This window comes from Coptis chinensis, chromosome 7 (assembly GCF_015680905.1).
Source record: "Coptis chinensis isolate HL-2020 chromosome 7, ASM1568090v1, whole genome shotgun sequence".
Taxonomy (NCBI): domain Eukaryota; kingdom Viridiplantae; phylum Streptophyta; class Magnoliopsida; order Ranunculales; family Ranunculaceae; genus Coptis; species Coptis chinensis.
In genome coordinates, this window is record NC_141462.1 from 96,895,981 (window position 1) to 96,917,658 (window position 21,678).

A 21,678-nucleotide genomic window follows, 5' to 3' on the forward strand; every position below is an offset into this window, starting at 1 on the left:
ATCCAAGTTGTAGTGTCTCCTGATTTTTTATCTACTTTAGTTTAATCCATTAATTAAGCTAATAATACCTACAGTGATGTGCCACCAGAGTTTATAGAAGAAAAATAAACTGGAAAAGTAAGTGAAGACATGTGCTCATTATCTGATTATTTGAGCATTTGAAATGTAGGTGGTTTTGGGGGGTTTGTGAATATAGTCACTGGTTTTGTTGAAAGAGGGGTGTGAAATGCAGAGGTGAAAAATTGGTAATTATTTTTTTCAGTTGAAATCTTTCACCGAGATAGTGGCTGATTTGTTAATTTCGGACGGGATGTTGAATTCTGCCCGTGTGTTTTTTTCGATTTTTTTTTCAGACAGAATGTTTCATTTTGTGTATTTTTTTAATTTTTTTTAACTTCAGACAAAATACCAGAGATGATGTTACATTCTGTCTCAATCAAAAAATCTCTAGACGAAATCCAACATCCCGTCTGGAATTTTTTTTTCACTTTTGCATTGTACAACTTCACTTTGCTTTCACTTTTGGTGAAATGAGGGGGAATAAATAACTATGTGGAGGTAATAATAGGGAGATTATTTTGACTTGCATTGGAAATGCTTTTACGGTATTATTATTATTATTATTATTATTGCTGTTGTATTTGGTTTTCCAATTGAATTGAATGGTCTCAACAACTTATAACACACTAAAGTCAAGCGCGCCAAATTGGTATTTAATGGAATAAAAAAAAAAAACAAGCTTCAAAGGCGAAATGGTCAGAACAAGAAAAAGAAGAAGAAGAAAAGGGGTTGTGTTGAAATGAGTTATTAATTATTCCAACTCAACAGAGAGCAGGTGTTCTTCTGAGCATATCCATATCTCCAAAGTTAAATAATTAGTACAATTTCTTGCTGGAATTTGATTGTGTTTCTCAGCTGTTTAGTTATCTGATGGGGGTGAGACTTTTGGTGCTTGGAGCACTACTTGTACTACTTGTTGCTGTGCAGCATGTGGGGGCTCAAATCACTGATCCTGCTGAGGGTAATCACTTTTCTGCTCTTTTCCACTTTCTTCATGTGTATGCTAATTTGTCTCACCTCTCTACAGTTGCTTTACATATATCATATGATGCTTATTGGTAAGGGTGAAGCTGAAATATGATGAAAAAAAAAACAGCACAATCATGTTAAGGAGGTTTAAATAGTGGAATCATAGCCATCTCAAACAATTTTGTACATTTTAATAGAAGGAACCCAGTTGAATTTCACAATCAATTCTCTTCCGAAAAGTCCTGCTATTGATAATTGCTGAGGGCAATGATTTCTGTTTGTGGGAAATGCAACAGTACTGCAATTTTTACCCTGAAACATACAGTAAAGTATCTAGGACCTCAAAATGGATGACTACCTAAAGAAAGTGTTGTAAGAGGGAGGTTCTCATATTCTTAGACGGTCGCTCCTTGGCCTATTTGGTGTACATTTTAGGAAATCAAAGTTGATGCCCGAATGCAATGGTTGATTCAACAATTAATACCTGATGCAACTGAAATTTGGAGTTAAACAGAAGTACTGTGAGCATACTTATTTCGGCTTCTTATTTTGTTTGAAAATGTATTGACAATATAAATTCATATATATTCCTTAGAAACTCTTTATTTTTTATGCGATAAGAATATACTGAAGATCCTATCAATTTACAGTTAGTGCATTGGAAGCGATCAAAGGAAGTTTGAAAGATCCTAGGAAGTTTCTAAGGAACTGGAATCAGGGAGATCCATGTACATCTAACTGGACAGGAGTTTCCTGCTTCAATACAACAGAGAACGACGGGTATCTGCATGTCAGCGAACTGTATGTGTTTTTTCTATGCATTCTTCTTACACAGTTTAACTACTTATGTTTCCTATCCTATTTATTCTTGGTCATATGAGATGCATGGTGATAGGAAAAGTCTGATTTGCAGTTACCTGACATTATTTAATACTGAAAGTAACTTGTCGCTACTAGTTTATACAAAATAGAACCAAAGTCAGAGGGGCTTAGAGTAGAAGAAATTACTAAAGCAATTTGTTTTGGTAAATGTATGACACTCACACTCAGATACAGATCCTTATTTGACTATACAGATGAATTATCATCTCAAAACTTTTCTCATGTCCACAGATCACAGCCCAGAAGAATATATATCCAAATTCATTATGTTTAGTTTGCAAATATGTCTCATCATCAGTGTCTCGGGATGATCCCTCATTTTGTTTGTTCTATTTTTTCTGCAGGCATTTACTGAATATGAATCTCTCAGGAAGTTTATCACCCGAGCTTGGAAAGTTTTCATATATGAAAATATTGTGAGTTACAACATACTTGATGGTGAAAACTGTTGCTCAAATAAACCCTTTAAGAGTTCCGCATTTACTTGCTTCTAATATCCACTTCTTCCTATCGCATTGTCTTTTCGGTTGGTTTTGAAGGGATTTCATGTGGAATCAAATGAGTGGGAGTATACCAAAGGAGGTTGGCAATATCAAATCGTTGGAGCTCCTGTAAGTTGTAGACAAGCTAGATTTTCTCATGAATATTTTTGTCCACGCATTTATGTCTGTTTCCTTATTGCTTTATTTCTTTTTAGCATCTCTTTCTCTCTCTCTTTGCCTTCTGATGTTCAATGTGTTTTCATGTATTGCAGGCTCTTGAATGGTAACCAATTGACAGGCTCTTTACCAGACGAGCTCGGTTTTCTTCCTAACTTGAACAGGATACAGATAGACCAGAACCATATATCAGGACCTATTCCTAAAACATTTGCAAACCTAAATAAAACAAAGCACTTGTGAGTATAAAACTTTTTGGTTTCATATGTCAATACTGAATTTTATTGCCATATATATGCACTAAGTGATCTTTTTTTTTGGCTTGTGCAGTCACATGAACAATAACTCAATTAGTGGTTTCATTCCATCTGAACTTTCCGTATTACCCAGTCTTGTTCATTTGTGAGTTATTGACCGTCTCTTCATTCTTATCTGTTCCTGGAGCTCTTTATTCCAAACATTCAATAAGATAGTTGATTATTGTCTGATTTTTTTTAAAAAATTTCTTGTCTTGTCCATTGTAAGTTATTGACTGTCTCTTCATTCTTATTTGTTCTTGGAGCTCATTATTCCAGACTTTTAAATAGGATAGTTTATTGTTGTCTTACAACATTTTTTGTTGTTAACTGTTATCCACGCTTGGATTTACTGCAGCTTGCTGGACAACAACAATTTATCTGGGAATCTTCCACCAGAATTATCCGAATTGCCTCAACTGCTTATTTTGTAAGATTTTTTTTTCTTTTTACCTTGTAGTGTTCTGATATTGAAATCTATTTCATTTCTCTGATTAATTCAACATTTGGGATTTGCCCTCTAGCTAGCTTGAGTATAATAGACTCCTTTTGCTACATGGTAATAAGTTGTTAATGATATTAATTTCCTTGGATTTATTGGTGCTTCATCTGCAGCACCATTAATTAAAAGATACATATGTTTGTTGTTAACTAGTTTGGACATCACTATTCATTTCTTTCTTTCTGTCCAAGTATCATTCAGTTCTTACATTCATCTTCTGTCTTTTGAGTATTGATATCTATCCATCATTATGTAGAGTTTAATTCTTTTTGTTGATTTCACGAATTTTTTACCAAAATTAACTAACTTAAGCTTTCATACAGCTGGTTAGGGCAGGTTTGTAAATGATTTGTAGATGTCTCTGTAGTTTGCTTAACAGCTATATACTATCTTGCTCCTATATCCTAAGTAGGATAGGTTCCACTGTTCCAGAGTCCCAGCATAGTTGTTGTATGTGGGCTACGGTGGTAAGGTCCATTTAGTTTGTTGATATAATGCACTTTCAGCCCAAAATTGAACCAATATGAATCCAATAGGGACAATGCCTTAACCTTGTACAGTTTTCGTATGAAGAAATTTTGATATACATATATAATTTCATGGTGTGGACAAAACAAGGCAGTCTTTAGCCTTTACTCTTAGAGTTTATACTCGGAAGTTTTCTCTTTGTCCAATTTTGCTGTTATAATATCCGCTGTACTTAAACTCGTTGACTGGATTTTATAGTTTATCTTTCTTCATCTGCAGCCAAGTTGATAACAATCAGTTTGAAGGGACAATTCCAGCTTCGTATGGCAACATGTCAAAACTATTAAAACTGTAAGTCCATCGTACAGGGGTATTTTTTTTCTTTATTATTGTTTTACCTGAAAGATTAAGATGAGAAGATTCTCTCTATGCATTCGGCAGACACTAGACAAAGGAGATGCTTGACCTGTCATGCAATTCTTATTGATTTTTAAATCCTATAAGGCCATCTCTGTGGAGACTATTTTCTCCCTAAGCCTTTCAGTCCCATGCGGATGCTCATTTGGAGCTTTGTAGCTATGTTTTATTGTCTTTCAATCACATATGAGATCAATGTCATTCCTGTGATTTTGAAATCTATGTAAATAAATGATGCATATGCTCGGATCGCATCAAAGCTATATCCGATGCAGCAATGCAATATCCAATGCATTTGTTTAAAATCTTCTTTTAAAAACTGTTTCACTCGACCTTCCTTTGGTTTACCAGGAGTCTTAGGAACTGCAGCTTGCAAGGACCAGTTCCAGACCTAAGCAGAATACCAAGTCTTGGCTACTTGTAAGTTTGTGCATTTGGCTGGTAACTTCTTTAGTTTCTTATCGCAGAATGAATCAATGGTAAAACTCACCACTTCCAAGGGTGGAGATAAGCTGCATTTTTGTGATTGATGATGGGAATGTTTACTTTGGTTATGACATTAAATTTCCAGAGATCTCAGCCGGAACCAGCTCAATGGATCGATACCATCAAATAAGCTTTCTGATGAAATCACTACCATGTATGTACTGTTATTCAATTCTGTTTGTTATACTTAGTCTGTCTCTGTTTAACATATTTTATATTGTGGAGAACATGTATATCTATGACTTAAGGGAAGTTTTAATCTCCATCTATTCAAGCCAGTGTTCCATTCCTTGGCTGTGGAACAACGGAACTGATTATGTTGTACTATATGCAGTGATATGTCATACAACAACCTCAATGGACCTATTCCTGCCAACCTTTCAGGTCTTCCTCTTTTGCAGAGATTGTGAGTACTACAGCTTAGTGTTGTTACTGCATCTACATTCACTTCATTATCATGTCATAAGAATCGATTTAAAAGATGAACTAGATTGGTGTGATAATATAGTTATGGTAACATTTTTCCATTGCAGGTCATTGGAGAACAATTCTTTGAGCGGTGTTGTTCCTTCCACCATTTGGCAAAACAGGACTTTCAATGGAAACCAAAGTCTTCTACTGTAAGACATGAGCTATAATATTAGCATTTTTTTGTAAAATAAAAATACTACGGTGGGGATAGGTGGTCCTACCAGCAGAGCTAAGCCCTGATACTTTTCTTGGTTGACAATAAAAGAGGGAGTGAATAGGTGGGGATAGGTGGTCCGACCAGCAGAGATAAGCCCTGATACTTTTCTTGATTGACAATAAAAAGAGGGAGTGAATAGGTATTTGCATGGTATCGAAGCGTGGGTCTAGTACCATAGTACCCATTGCGAAAGAACATATTTTATTGATCACTGGATTAAATTTATGGGTTTAAGCAGAGAATTTCGGAACCAAGTCAAATCCAATCTCATCAAATTATCCCCACTACTAGTTAAACCCTAAGAAGTTTATATAGTGGGACATAGTGTCATAGTCACTCATTAACTTGCAATTATATCCTTAATACTCTATCAGGACATACTATTTTGACACATTGGTGGGATCCCAGTCCCTTAAAATAATATAAGGCAGGATTTTGGTTAAAATGATCTCCTCATCATGGAGAGCATCTTCAGAAATATCAACTCTTTCTAATATTTTTAAAGGGTGATCCCACCTATGTCTCCTTAGATTCTCTTAATATATTAATAGAATTGACCCTTCACATAAGTTCGAGCTTATGGAGAAATTGGCAATTTGACATGGTATTAGGGCCATTGGTTTCTCCCGTTGGGGGAGTGTTGACATATATGAGCCTCTAATATATTAATTAATAGAATTGACCATTCACAAAAGTTCGAGCTTATGGAGAAATTGGCAATTTGACATTTTCAAAAGAAAATTACCCAAAAAACTATTAGTTTTTGGGCCTTTATTTTTATTCTGTAACTTTTGTCTTGGATAGATATATTCAATTGAGAGGGGGATATCCTTGACAGAGGAATCTTCATCAATAGGAAGTCCTTAGTTTATCGTGCAGGTCCACATGACCACATTTGGCACAGAGGATTTCATGTGTCAGATTTCTTCCATTCGTCCTTCCCCTATATATGTAACAGATATTATGTGGTCTCTCATTGTCCCTCCATTGCAGCTTAAGAGCAGCATAGTGAAATTCCTAGATCATGTTTACTGCTAATACAACTGCGTTCAGGACGAACATTATTACCTTTTAACTAGAAAATCTGAAGTTGATACGTATGAATGCTTGGCTAAGTTGATGTGCATTTTGATGTTGTAGGGACTTCCAGAACAATGGGCTTTCAAATATTTCAGGCAGTCTTAACCCCCCTACAAATGTTACTATTATGTGAGTTTCTGCATTTGCTAATGCATCCTTCAATCTTTTTAGTTTCTAGAAATAAGCTGCATAATCATCCATATCAAGATCATTGTAGGTTGTAATGGTACCTTTTCTCCAACTTCTTTGCACTTGGCCTTCATTTCAAAATACTTATAATTAACTAAAATTTACTGCACTTGAATTCAAAAGCTTGTTAGAGTTGCATCTTCATTAGTTTTACTTGATATTCAGGCTTCAAGGGAATCCAGTGTGTCAAGTTGCCAACCAGCTCAACATAGCCCAGTTCTGTATATCTCAGACTGGAGGTGATCAGGATGTACCAACGAGCTCACCATATACACCAGGAAGCTGTCTTACACAGTCATGCCCTCAAGACTATGAATATGTTGAGAATGCTCCTGTGCCTTGTTTCTGTGCCGCTCCTCTTAGAGTTGGATATAGGTTGAAAAGTCCTGGATTCTCAGATTTTCTTGCATATGAGGACTCATTTGAGGTTTACCTAACTAGAGGTCTTGCATTAGATCTTTATCAGTTATCTATAGCTTCATTTATCTGGGAAGAGGGCCCTCGGTTGAGGATGTACCTGAAGTTGTTTCCTGAGTTCAATAATCAGTCTAATACGTTTAATGAGAGTGAGATCCAAAGAATCAGGAGGATGTTCACAGGATGGAGAATACCAGACAGTGATATATTTGGGCCTTATGAACTTCTCAATTTCACTCTCTTGGGACCTTATGCAAGAGGTATGTTTAATTCCCTTTTTTTTTTTTTTTTGCTTTTTGCTAACCGGGTGTCCGGGCCAGCTTATGCGCACCTCGACTAATCCCGGGGCCCTGGTTGGAAATTCTTGTTTAATTCCCTTTTTTTTCTTCTGAATGAGCAAAATATATTAATGAAAGAAAATAGTTACATAGGGTAATTCCCCTATTTACCAGCCAAATTAACATGATATATGAAGATAGTTTTCACGAGTTAAAATAATTATCTTATTTTGATTACGGTTGGTTGCAAAGACTCAGAATTTCGAATTTTACATAGTCCAGTTTGTAAGTAGCTTTTGGGTGGACCTAAGGAGTGCTTATCACTGATCTGGTAGTAATGCTGCAAATTATAAGTTGCAGTGATCCATGTAACTTGTTCCTATGCAAAAAAATTGCCCCGATTCAAAAAAATTATGTCTACAGTACCACTGTTCCAAGTTATACCGAAACCTTAGAAACCTTTTATGCATAGAACCTTAAAAACTTTTTATGTAGTCTTGGAAGATAACAAGCTTACTTCTCTTTTTGGTAATTTGTTTCTATTTCTTCACTGATCTGATATTCACCACTAAGCGAGACACGGACTGGCATCTGGTTCATGATTCTTATTTCTGCTGCAGTGGTGTTTGATTTTCCTAAATCAGGGATAAGCAAAGGTGCCATTTCTGGCATAGTAGTGGGGTCTGTGGCAGGTGCGATTATATTAACTGCAGTTGTTTTCATCCTTATCATGAGAAGAAAAGCTGAAAAACAACGCACAATTTCAAGAAAACGTCGATGTAAGTATTACCTACTGTGAGAGTTTTGAAGCTGTCCTGTGAATGTTGTTGATTCTTTTATTAAATGTACAAATTTGTAATAGAGCAAAAAGTAGGCATGCTCTTGGAGATGGATCGATAATAGTTTTGTAGTTCATATTTTTCTATATATTGTCTGAAAACAGTATTAGTTATATCTATGTAAACCGTTGCAGTGTCAAGGATCAAAATCAAAGTTGATGGTGTCCAAGACTTCACTTTTGTGCAAATGGCACTGGCCACAAACAATTTCAATAACTCTACTCAGATTGGCCAAGGAGGTTATGGGAAGGTGTATAGAGGTATTTTAGCTGATGGAAGTATTGTGGCCATCAAACGTGCACTTGAAGGTTCATTGCAGGGTGAAAAAGAATTTCTCACAGAAATTGAGTTACTATCAAGAGTGCATCACCGGAACCTGGTTGCTTTGATGGGATTTTGCGATGAAGAAGGTGAACAGGTACTTTCTCAGTTTTTCCTCAATTCCTGGACCCTTTGCATACTTCTTCCTCAAATGAACTACTTAGTTGGCCCTTAGATTCATAACCTATAGCCAAACATGGTTTCCCGCCGTTAACGTTTGAAAAATGATAATATTCTTCTTGTGCTGATTGGGTGTGTATGCAGATGTTAGTTTACGAGTTCATGCCAAATGGAACCTTGAGGGATCTCCTTTCTGGTAAATCATTTTATTGTTTTCCTCTGATTCTGTCTATTAATCTTAGTCTGAAGTGATGGTGTTTGTATGTTCACAGTTAAATCAAAAGAGCCTCTTGATTTTGCTATGCGGTTGAGGATTGCCTTGGGTTCAGCCAGGGGTATCCTCTACCTCCATAAGGAAGCTGATCCTCCCATATTTCATCGAGATATCAAAGCCAGCAACATATTGTTGGACTCCAGATTAAATGCGAAGGTTGCTGACTTTGGACTTTCAAAACTTGCGCCAGTTCCGAATATTGAAGGGGACACACCTGCTCACATATCCACTGTTGTGAAGGGCACTCCAGTAAGCATGAGTATCATTTAATGGCTTGCCGGCCCAGTGGCTTCTTGAATTTATTATGATTATAACAGAAATCTTACCTTTACTATTAATAACCAAAAGATCTACCTGAACTGAATTTGGTATTTCTTCTTTTTGGCATCATTCTTCCAACTAGAACAATTAAATTTTTCAAAGGTTGATTCAGTTGACCTTAACTTTGCCACTTTCAGTTTGCTTCAAATATTGTGAATTGAAATAAGTTTATACCTTGGCAGGGTTACCTCGATCCAGAATACTTCTTAACACACAAGTTAACTGACAAGAGTGATGTTTACAGCCTTGGGGTAGTGTTTTTAGAGCTCTTGACAGGGATGCATCCAATCTCACATGGTAAAAACATTGTTAGAGAGGTAATATTCGACATCCTGCTCGTACTTAAGATTCAAATTTAGTATCTGTCAAGCTGAGAAGGACTGAGTTGCAATTAGCAGCATTATTTACAAATTAATGAAAAATCTGTGTTTTCAACTTTAAACTCTTGTGGCAGAATCCACATATTCTTCTTTCCCTCTTCATAATTTCCTAGGTAAAGATTCAAGGTAATGTATGATTTGACCATCAATCTATCGACTGGTTCATGTAAAATGTAGTAATACTGGTGGTTATGAGAACCGTTACAGATGGTTGAGGATAGCATGTTAAACTTTTGAACCTGTAGATGTTGCTGAACATTGTTATGACATCCTTTTCATAACGTAATTAAGCATGACCACCCACATATCAGTCTGTTGTGTAGCCAGGAATCGTTATAGAGCACTAGCAGGTCTCTGTGTTTGTATTTTCACATGCGACTTGTTGGATACAGTGTTTTTATTTTATTTTTCCTTATGATACTTCTCCAAACGTAGGTGAACTTGGCATATCAATCTGGGATGATCTTCTCAGTGATAGATGATCGCATGGGATCTTATCCTTCTGAATGTGTAGAGAGATTTGTGACACTGGCTCTAAACTGTTGCAAAGATGAAACGGATGCTCGACCTTCAATGGCAGATATAGTCCGGCAACTGGAGAATATATGGTTAATGATGCCAGAATCTGACAAAGGAACTTCACAGTCTATGGAAGCTCCCCCCAAAAAAGGGACCCCGCCATCATCAACTTCAATAACAAAGAACCCCTACGTGTCAGCAGATGTGTCTGGAAGTGACCTTGTCAGTGGAGTGATTCCTACGATCAGACCTAGATGAACTTTGAAAAATGTTCAAATTTTCGGTATCAGTTTGCACTCTAGAAACATAAATTGGATACTACATCCTTGTACTTTTTCATCCTGCATGTAAATAGACTAAAACTAGGAGGTCATTATTGCAGCCTATGTCTGTTTATGGTAACACTTCTTTTGGTATTTATACAAAACGATAGATCTATGTAACTATGTTATGATCTGAAAATTAGCTTTTCATGAAAGGGTGAACCTACTGCTGCAAGAAATTTTCAAATCTAAAGAATTAGCAGTAGTATATGAGTTTGCCTTGTCTTGTACTGGTTATGGTTTCATAATTTTTAACTTTTGGAATTAAATTACATTAATTATTTATTCAGTAATCTAGTTTTGCTTCAGATTCAAGCCAAGTATCAAATTTGGCATAATTTGAAACCTTGGCAGCTTAGTTCTTCTTCCAGTTTTATTCGAGTCTATTTAGCATCAAACATTGACACTAATTATTATTATACAAGTAGCCGCTCTTGGTTGTTTTACTGAATGGTTTTTTGTCCACAAAATCCATCCAACTTACTTTAAGTCAGTCAAAGTATGGAGTGTGAACACTGACAAAGACATTTTGGATGGATAGCAGCATGAAATTGAAACATATGGACTATGGAGTAGTGGACTAGTGGCGGTTGAACTGTTGAAGGAGACAGACAACATGTAAAGCCAACAAAGGATCCATCGACGTAACTTGCAAGATTATATGTCACACAATCAAGTGGTTTAACCAAGGCAACAAGTACCTCTGTGAGATAAGTTAATCAATAAACAAAAATTAGGAAGGTACACGTTAGTATGTTACAATTGAAAATTATGGAAAATGACATGTTCTGAGTAGGGGTACGTAGACAAAAATGTATTTGGTTGGTTTTTGTCTGTTTTCATCTCTTCATCCGTCTCCGTCTCTCTCCCTTCCTTCTCCACGGGCCATTCTCAATCTCCACTCCTCCCTCTCTCCACTCACGCCTCTACTGATTAGCAGTATACTAGTAATAAATAAGTTTGTTATTTGCTGATAGACAACCTTTGATTATGATTTCTATAGTTAGCTAAAAATGGGCTTGAATTTACTTAAAAAAGTCGTACCAGGCTTTTTTTATTATTTAAATGACATGTCTATTTAAATACTAAATAGTGGTCGTAACAAAACACAAAAAAAGTCAAGTCAAGCGCGCCAAACTAATAAACAACAAAACTCTTTCTTCTTCCCTCAATTTCGGCCTTTCATTCTCAGGGTTGATCATCATATTATTATGATAGAAATGCGAGTTTTTCTTGTTTTTCTATTATTATTATGCTTCAGCTGTCAAGTTCGAGCTCAAACTACTGATCCTACTGAAGGTAAACTTACTACATATTTGTCCTACGTACTAAACTTTTTGTGTAAACTTCATCAGTAAAATTTTTACATAGTTGTGAGTGCTGCTCCTTGTACTTTATCTGCGCCACTTGGCTTGAATTCTTCTTAATACTTAATAACTTTCGGTTTACAGTTACCGCATTGCGAGCCATCAAGAAAAGTTTGAATGATCCTACCAAGTATCTGAGGAACTGGAATAAGGGGGATCCATGTACATCTAATTGGGCTGCAGTTCTCTGCTTCAATTTCACACACAACGATGGATACCTACATGTCAGAGAACTGTATGTGCTTTCTCTTTACTTTTTATATGGGCACTCGACACGTTTTATTTATCAAGGAAGAAAGAATCTTTATTTTATTCTTACACAACTTGATGAAAACATAAGCAAAGAGCTCATACGTTTTCCACTTCTATTTGCTCCTATTTTGTCAAGATTCCATTTAGTTTACAGTTGAATGCCATTGTTTTGTTACTGGGGAGTGACTTGTTTCTGTAGTTAATGGATTACAAGTCAACATATTTTGGTTTCATTGGTGCACTCGTGTATCAACATTCTCATATGGTAGATGTTATGAATCCATTTCAAAATCTCTTGAATTTATGTTTTTTGCAGGCTATTCTTGAATATGAATCTATCAGGAAGTTTATCACCTGAGCTTGGAAGGTTTTCTTATTTGCAAATATTGTGAGTTACAATATACCTGAAGATTTTTTTTTTCCGAATGCTTTAACAAAAATCTTTCTGAATCTTGAACATTTCGGCATTTATTCACTCAGTGACCAATCCATCTCTATTATCTCATTCATACTGATGCAACGTCTTGTTGATTTTTAAAAGGGATTTCATGTGGAACAAAATTAGTGGGAGTATACCGAAGGAGATCGGAAAGATTACATCTTTGGAGCTCCTGTAAGTTTTGCAAGAATTTATAGTTTATTTTGTTATAGTTTTGATATCTAATGGGCACTTAAACTGTATACTTGCAGGCTCTTGAACGGAAACCAATTAACGGGGTCTTTGCCTGAAGAGTTAGGCTTCCTTCCTAACTTGAACAGATTACAGATAGACGAGAACTACATATCCGGACCAATACCTAAATCTTTTGCAAATATGAAAAAAGCAAAGCACTTGTGAGCAGATAACATTTTTCCTTGGCTCTATGTCAATAATATTAGATTTTTCATATGCACACAAGTAAGATGTTTTACGTTTTCCTGTGCAGTCACATGAACAATAATACAATTAGTGGACACATTCCTTCTGAACTTTCCAAGCTACCCATGCTTGTCCATTTGTAAGTTACTGTCTGTGTAGATCAAATAGTATCCACTGGCGAAAAACATTTCAACTCATTTTCGTTGTGGATTTGTTAGTTATCACTGACAATGTGAGTTTCTGCAGCTTGCTTGACAACAATGACCTATCTGGGTATCTTCCACCAGAATTTGCCGAAATGCCCAGACTGCAGATACTGTAAGCATTTTTTTTTTTTTTTCCATTTCGGTAATTTGATAGGAAAATTTATTCCATTTGTATTTTTTCTTCCCCTTCTTCATATTTGGGTTGTACCATCTCGCTTATGTTTTCTCTGATAAGAACACCTTGTAGGAAGTGGTTGATGGTATCAACTAATTTATATGCATCACTTCAAAGTTAAAAAAAACATATTTTTATCACTTTAAGTCCTATAAAACAGATTCCAGATTTCCCAAGAATTCCCAAGAATTCCCAAAAGAAAATTAGAAAGTTTGATCCATTAGATTGTTGTTCCAGTCCAACTTTTGCTGACATGAGATGGGAGTCCAAAGGTTGGATCTCAATCCCAATCCAAAAGACAACTCCATGTCATATACAGTTTATTGTAGCATAGATTTCAAGGTTTAGTCTATATTGTATGGCATCATGGCATGTGTGGAGATGTTTAGTATAGTCTCACACAGTATGTTTAAAGCCTTGTAGTATACTATTAAAGTTTATGGGCCTCTCCCTTCATCACCGATTGGTTTTGGGTTGGATGTTCCTAAAGTTTGAGATGGTATCAGAGCAGACTATTGTGTTTGGCTCAAAGGCACGCTTACTCCACGTCATTGTTGTCCACATGTTAGGCTCAAATAATGCCAGACGTTATGGGGTATGTTGAGATGTTTGGTATAATACAGTCCCACATAGGATGATTAAAGCTTTGTGATACAGTATACAACTCTACAAGTTCCTGGGTCTCTTCACTCATCACCAATTGGTTTTGAGTTAGATGTTCCTAAATTTTAAGAGTGTGGAGAAAAGCAATGTACTTGTTCTCTTTCCTCTGAAATTTCTCTCAAAAATCTTTTAGTTATATGTCGGTATTGCTTGTGTACACTGTACTTGAGAAAACTTTCATTTGTATTTTTATAATATTCTTTCCATATTTCTTTTGCAGTCAACTTGATAACAACCGATTTGATGGGGCAATTCCAGCTTCATATGAAAACATGTCAGAATTGTTGAAGCTGTAAGGCTATTCTACATGCATGTATACGTTGTTTATTGTATTAGCTGAAAGATTAAGATGGGACATGGGAGGACTCTCCCGATGTATATAAGCAGAGAATTATGATAGTGAATCTTTGCTCGCCTGCAAAATATTCTTGATAAATAAACCTTACAGAGCCTTCCTTGACGACTATGGTAGACTTGTTTCCCCAAAACCCTTCAAATCCATTCTGATAGTGGCGGGTACTCATTTCAGACGGTGAACCTGCTTTCATTATCTACAGCACGCGAGAAAGATAAATGCCGTTCTTGTTGGTTGACATATTGAAGATAACTGTTGGCTTATTGGCCTTCTTGGAAGTGCTAATGGCTTTGAGATCACATTCAAGCAATTTATGCTTTTGTCCAAGTATCTTCTTGTGGAATCTGTTTTTAGTTCAGCTTTGTTTGGTTTACCAGGACTCTCAGAAACTGCAGCTTGCAAGGAGCAGTTCCTGACTTGAGCAGAATACCAAAACTTGGTTACTTGTAAGTTCGTGAGTATTGCTGGTGATTAATTTCAGTAAGAATATGGAAAATCTGCCCACTTCTACTAAGTAAGAGAAACTAGGTTAATGGCGGATATGTCTTTTCGTGATTCAGAGATCTCAGCTGGAACCATCTCAATGGATCCATACCAGCGAATAAGCTTTCTGATAACATCACTACAATGTATGTGTTGTTCTTCTTGTCTGAATGTAGAGATTATTTCCTTTGCTTTGCTTGCCATCTCTTTTGACATGTTAAACATAATTAGTATTTTATACAAAAGTTAAGGTTTTTAACTATGACTTATAGGGAAGCTTAGAAATCTTCCTTAGATCATGTCAGTGTGTGTCACCATGCACTAGATACATTGGAATAATCTTTGAGTTATAAATATGCAGTGATCTGTCTTTCAACAACCTCAGTGGACCTATTCCTGCCAACTTTTCAGGACTTCCACGTCTGCAGAGATTGTGAGTGGGCATATTAAAGTTTCTACTTTTATTCCCATTTCAATTCGATTGTGATGTCATAAGAGTATTTATAAGATGAATCAGTCTGGTTTAGTATGGTCATCTTTCTCCGTTTCAGGTCGTTGGAGAACAATTCATTAAGTGGAGTTGTTCCATCCACCGTTTGGCGAAACAGGATCTTCAATGCAACTGAGAGTCTTCTCTTGTAAGAAGTGATTTTGTAAAATGAGCATTTTTCTGGTTTAGTATCATCTTCGCTTCAATGGACTCTCAAGTATGTGTCTTGCAAAGCATCAGAGCATAATTTCCCATGCAATGTTTATTTATGACAAAGACCGCGTCATAATGAAGATAAACAGTAGTAGTTTGTTTAGGTAGTAAGATTTAAGATTGATATTGGTATGAAACTATAAATGGTGGGATTTGATGCTGCAGGGATTTCCAGAACAATTTGTTTTCAAATATTTCAGGAAGGCTACACCCCCCTGCAAATGTCACCATCAGGTGAGTTTGGTAATGCAGCCTCAGATTCATAATGCAGTTTTTTTTTTTCCTTTCCTCTTAACTCAGTTGCATAAGAGCGCTGCCAGTTTCTTGAATTTTTAGTTTATTTCAGTTGCAGCTCTTTGAACTTCGATGCATCTGTACTCTTCGTTTTATCATTTCTGGTTGTTTTAGTTCAGCTGTGAATTAGCTAGAATTGTTTGCGCTTGATTTCAAAATTTTGTTTTCATTGTTGTGATTTTATTAGCTTTACTTGATCAGGCTTCGAGGCAATCCTGTGTGTGAAGTTGCCAACCAACTCAACATAGTCCCTTATTGTAGATCTCAGACTGGATTTGAGGAAGTATTAGAGAGCTCAAAAACCACTTTAGCAGGATGTCAAAGTCAATTGTGCCCTGAATACTATGAGTTTGTTGAAAATTCTCCTGTGCCTTGCTTCTGTGCAGTTCCTCTTAAAGTTGGATATCGTATGAAAAGTCCTGGGTTCTCAGATTTTCTTCCCTATGAGTACCCATTTGAGGTATACATAACCAGTGGTCTTAAAGTAAATCTTTATCAGTTACATATTGATTCATTTAGCTGGGAAGCGGGACCTCGACTGAGAATGTACTTGAAGTTGTTTCCAGAGTTCAATAACCATTCTAATACCTTTAATGAGAGTGAGATTCGAAGAATCAGGAGCATGTTCACAGGGTGGACTATACCAGACACTCCAGAAAATGATATATTTGGGCCACATGAACTTCTCAATTTCACTCTCTCGGGACCTTACACAAATGGTACGTCATGCAATCCCTATTTTACCTGCTGAAGGTACATAAAAGAAGTTGGATTAATATTGCTAACAACCAGCTGCAGAGACTCTGGATTTTATAACTTTACAGTGCAAAACCCGGATATAAATTCTGCACATATGCAACATCAAGTGGACCACCATAGTAGATCCCTATGCCAAAACTTGCCCCGAGTAATGTTGTTTTGTAGTGTATTAATTATTAGTTTTAATTTTAATCTTCACAAAATGGCTGTCCATCCCCTATATGCCTGCTGTATACGTAGCACTACCACTATAACCGTTCATTATAGGTTATACATGAACCTTACCTATGTTTACATATTTATGCTGGGCTTGGAACATGATAATCTTCCATCTCTCTTGGGTTCAGCAGCAGAGACAGAGAGGCAAATACAGCTTGCAATTTCAATCCAATTTTTGGTCTTCTATCCAAAATTATGCAAGTAAAATTGATATCTGGTTCATCCTTATATTTCTGGTGCAGTGGTCCTGGATTTTCCTAGATCAGGAATAAGCAAGGGTGCCTTGGTTGCCATTGTATTGGGAGCTATTGCAGTTGCAATTGCATTATCTGCCACCGTGTCAGTGCTTATCATGAGAAGACATGCGGCAAAACATTGTACTAATTCAAGAAAACGACATTGTAAGTATTACTATAGTGAGATACTGAGATCTTGAATCTGAAAATGAAGTATGTATGGTAGTAATGAAAAAGTCATAAGATGTGAGGACAGTTTTTTTCTTTTTGTGTATGTGGGTTTGTGCACGTGCACTCGACTTCAAATGTCTAGACACACCAAAGGAAGAAAATATGTAGCAAAGATTTCTTTCTCCCAAACTGAAGAAATTAGTTTAAAGTGATTAGGTGTGCCCAGATCTCTGGGTGAAAGAAGTTTTCTATATGGTTCACCTGTCCAACTGAAACCCTTACCCATATGATGATAATTTATGGGATTTCAGACAATCAATGTTACAGACCATTGAACTCGGAATTTGTGAACAATATTCCTCAATGAAATCGTCTCTAACAAGTTTTGTTGCATCCTAATGGAAGCTTTCAGTGACTCGAGTTGCCAAAATTTGTGGTTAAATGTTTAGAAACTATCATGTGAATTATTGCATGCAATTTCCTCTATTCATCCCTTGCATCTTGGTCTGTTGGCCCCGGATATTGGTCTGTTATAGTGTCTAATGTTGTAATTCAGTTTTCTCCCCTTAAAATGTCTGCTGAAACTCATGGGATTATCATGACTCCTGCAGTGTCAAGTATCAGAATAAAGATTGATGGTGTCCAAGGCTTCAGTTTTGGACAAATGGAATTGGCGACAAACAAATTCAATATCTCCACCCAGATTGGTCAAGGAGGCTATGGGAAGGTATATAAAGGTATTCTAGATGATGGAACCATCGTGGCCGTAAAGCGTGCACTTTTAGGATCTTTGCAGGGAGAAAAAGAGTTTCTCACAGAAATTGAGTTACTATCAAGAGTACATCACCGGAACCTGGTCTCTTTGATTGGATATTGTGATGAAGAAGATGAACAGGTACTTTCTCTGTTTTTCCTGCATTACCGAGCCTTTATGTGCTTCCTTGCCATTGTTGAATTATTTGATACGCACTTCATCTCCTTAGGTTTAGCAATAAACCCTACTAGGTTGTTGCATGGTTTATTTTATCGAGTAATGAATTTTTTTGGAGAAGAATTATATTTTTTGTGTTCTTATTGGGTATAAACAGATGTTGGTCTATGAATTTCTGCCAAATGGCACCCTGAGGGATCACCTTTCTGGTAAGTGAGTTCATTATCTTCCCCTAATTCTAATTTTTCTGGTTCTGAAGCAATGGTGTTTATAATGTCACAGTTAAATCAAATGGACCTCTTGGTTTTGCTCTACGGTTGAGGATTGCCTTGGGTTCAGCAAAGGGTATTCTTTACCTCCATAATGAAGCTGATCCTCCAATATTCCATCGAGACATCAAAGCCAGCAACATACTGTTGGACTCCAAATTTAATGCCAAGGTTGCTGACTTTGGACTTTCAAGACTAGCACCAGTTCCAGATATTGAAGGGACCATACCTGGTCATGTATCCACAGTTGTAAAGGGAACGCCGGTAAGCATGAGTATATGTTAATGGTTCTACTAGTCTCTGGCTCCCAATGCAATGATCTTATTTATAGGAAGGAAATAAAACCTACTAAAATCGGATTACTTGCTATTCAGGAAATTAAATCAAGTTAGAACACTAACTTGCCAAGCAAGCAAGCAATAACGTTGTTAATGTGTTGTTATAATTGTACATATAATTATGATGATGACTATTATTATTATAATTGTTACTGTTATTATTATCGATTACATCATAAACTTATCAAATTCCCAAAAGTGAATTGTCTTTCAATTTTGTGATGGCTGGATGAAGTGAATTTTGTTTATATCATGGCAGGGTTACCTCGATCCAGAATACTTCTTAACACATAAATTGACAGACAAGAGTGATGTCTATAGCCTTGGGGTTGTGTTTTTAGAGCTGTTAACAGGGAGTCAGCCAATTACACATGGTAAAAACATTGTTAGAGAGGTATGATTTTGCCGCCTATTCTTACATGAATTTTGAATCTATTGTCAATCCAGTTGAATATTATTGAGCAGAGGTACTATTGACTTATTCATGGATTGCTCATCATGATAATTAACTGGTAGAATAAGATGGGCGAGGTTAGTATGTGTGTTTGTTGTACTTGCATGTACAAAAGTTGTCTATGCTCTGTGTTCTGAGATGGATTCTCAACTACATCATTTTCGTTCCATCCAGTCGTCCTTGAACATACTCTGGATTTGTAATTCAACTGAAACAGCTGCATCAATAGGGTTAAGTTGATGTTATATGTAGTTCTTTTGGATATAGTTTTTGGTACTATTAATTAATATATGTATGTCTCCAAACGTAGGTGAGGTTGGCCTATCAATCTGGGGTGGTATTCTCAGTGATAGATGGACGCATGGGATCATATCCTTCGGAATGTGCGGAGAGGTTTGTGACATTGGCCCTTAACTGTTGCCAAGATGTTACAGATGCTCGACCTTCGATGGCAGATGTAGTGCGGGAACTGGAGAACATATGGCTCATGATGCCGGAATCTGATACAGGACCATCAGAATCAAAGGTTGGTGAGTCAGAAACAGGAACATCATCATCATCAACGTGGACAACAAGCAGAAACCCGTACGTGTCATCAGATGTGTCTGGAAGTGACCTTGTTAGTGGAGTGATGACTGCTATTGCTCCTAGATGAAGATACAAGTTTTCTTGTAACTAATAAAACTCTCGTGATTGATCACTTTGCGTTGCATGTAAATAGAATATACGGCCGGGGAAAGTAGGGCAGGTTTGATGTACATGATGAAAAGAAACAACGTAATCTGTTTTTTTGTTAACTAGAAATAACGTAATCTGAAAATGATGAATTGGAACATAATAATACAACAAGTATGCGAACCTAAGCATCGGTGTTTTTAACATCTCTCCTTTTTGAATTCTAGATGTAATCTAAAAAATAACATAAAAACATTAGAAAGAGTTGAAAGAAATTTTCTAAATTGTTTTAAATAATATAAAATTAATTCTAATTTCAATAAAGTGAAAGGCTTTTTTGTAAATTGTTTAAAAAAAAATGAACTGATTAGCATAATTGATTAAGATAAGTGGTTATAAAATCTTAAAATAGAGATATTAAGGAGGTAGTTCTAAAATCTTAAAATATAGATATTAGAAATACATTGTTTGGTTGAGAAGTGTGCCTCCTAAAGACCCGACTACTATAATATAGAGATTGCAGATCAATCCAGACTAATATTTGTATTGGGCTTTTAGTATTTACTAGATTTTGGACCCGGACATACGCCCGGGATCTATTAAATATTTTGTGGGCTGAAAATGTTTTATAAAATGTCTGTCTCATTTTGAATCGAGAATTATTTTTATTGAAATATATTTTGACCAGCGATTATGGTGCAATAAGTCTTTATAAAATAAAGAACTTAATTAAGAGATTAATTAAGAGATCAAATAGATAGCCTTCACTTTGTATATTAATCCGGAATTATCTTAAACTCGATCTTCTTGTATAATAGTTTTATTATATTTATGGTGATTTAGGTTTTCAATCTATATTTTTATTAAAAATAAACCTGAAATCTAATTGAATAAGTACTTTGAAACCAAGGGATCAAATTGAGATACCTATTCACTTTGTGGTTTAGAATATTAATTCATAATTTTCAAATAGAATTATATTAAACTTCGATCTACATATAGTTTTTTATTAGATTTAAGTGATTTAGCTGGCAAATTTTTTGAATCAAATATATTTTTATTGAAAATAAACCAAAATAATTAATGAACATCGATTATGGTGCATAAGTTCTTGGAAACTAAGGGATCAAATTGAGATAGTCTATTCACTTTATGGTTTAGAATATTAATCTATAATTTTCAAATAAGATTATTTTAAACTCGATCTAGCTTGTATAATAGTTTTATTAGATTTATGGTGATTTAGCAACCGCTCGAAACTTACGTTACTAATGTGTAAAATCACTAAAACAGATTGATTGTTTCCATATCCTCAAATAATACACTACTCCTACTTGAAAAGATTTATCATATGAACGTGTCCCTTAACGGGTGCCGTTATATTAAATTATTCTAAAAATATTAAGAACTATGCATAGTTATGAGATATGAAAATTATATTAATTACTCATTTAAATTTCTTGCACCACTCTCTATAAAAAGGAAGCACCAAATCTTGATAAAACTAATCGACTTTTTTTTTTTTTTTAGGTTTAATAATTGAAGTTTTGTGAGAATGCCCAATGCTTTGAAGGTAATATTGAAGATACTTGAATAGCAAGATATTCCCAATCACAATAAAAAGAATTATAATAAACACTACTTAAAATGCAAAACTATATTTGTCGAGACATTTATTCCCCACATAAAATACAAATATGTTTTAGGGTTATTAGTTCAATGCATTTGCACCAAGTTTATGATTTTCCATTAATTATTCTTTGAGGTTAGTTTAATATAGT

General features: G+C 35.7%; 2 protein-coding genes across 3 annotated transcripts; both read left to right on the forward strand.

Moving 5' to 3' along the window:
- The first annotated feature begins 217 nt into the window (after window positions 1–217).
- Window positions 218–10,696, forward strand: LOC147490369 (putative LRR receptor-like serine/threonine-protein kinase At1g06840). 2 transcript variants are annotated; one of them, XM_086569729.1, is made up of 21 exons: window positions 218–835; window positions 916–1,021; window positions 1,680–1,830; window positions 2,256–2,327; window positions 2,451–2,522; window positions 2,666–2,809; window positions 2,901–2,972; window positions 3,225–3,296; window positions 4,116–4,187; window positions 4,605–4,673; window positions 4,825–4,893; window positions 5,074–5,145; window positions 5,273–5,359; window positions 6,568–6,636; window positions 6,862–7,373; window positions 8,012–8,170; window positions 8,365–8,648; window positions 8,816–8,867; window positions 8,944–9,194; window positions 9,449–9,583; window positions 10,082–10,696. In XM_086569729.1, the coding sequence occupies exons 2-21, from the start codon at window positions 931–933 to the stop codon at window positions 10,421–10,423; spliced, it is 2,847 nt and encodes a 948-aa protein (XP_086425855.1). In that variant the 5' UTR covers window positions 218–835; window positions 916–930; the 3' UTR covers window positions 10,424–10,696. The 2 variants fall into 2 exon arrangements, with proteins under 2 accessions (XP_086425855.1, XP_086425856.1); XM_086569730.1 differs by having other exon boundaries at window positions 665–835; window positions 924–1,021.
- Window positions 10,697–11,305: 609 nt separating this feature from the next.
- On the forward strand, window positions 11,306–20,103 carry LOC147490370 (putative LRR receptor-like serine/threonine-protein kinase At1g06840). Its single transcript, XM_086569731.1, has 20 exons — window positions 11,306–11,787; window positions 11,940–12,090; window positions 12,424–12,495; window positions 12,649–12,720; window positions 12,798–12,941; window positions 13,034–13,105; window positions 13,213–13,284; window positions 14,231–14,302; window positions 14,743–14,811; window positions 14,926–14,994; window positions 15,210–15,281; window positions 15,400–15,486; window positions 15,717–15,785; window positions 16,047–16,564; window positions 17,066–17,224; window positions 17,842–18,125; window positions 18,319–18,370; window positions 18,444–18,694; window positions 19,028–19,162; window positions 19,533–20,103. The coding sequence occupies exons 1-20, from the start codon at window positions 11,700–11,702 to the stop codon at window positions 19,875–19,877; spliced, it is 2,853 nt and encodes a 950-aa protein (XP_086425857.1). The 5' UTR covers window positions 11,306–11,699; the 3' UTR covers window positions 19,878–20,103.
- The last annotated feature ends 1,575 nt before the right edge of the window (window positions 20,104–21,678 follow it).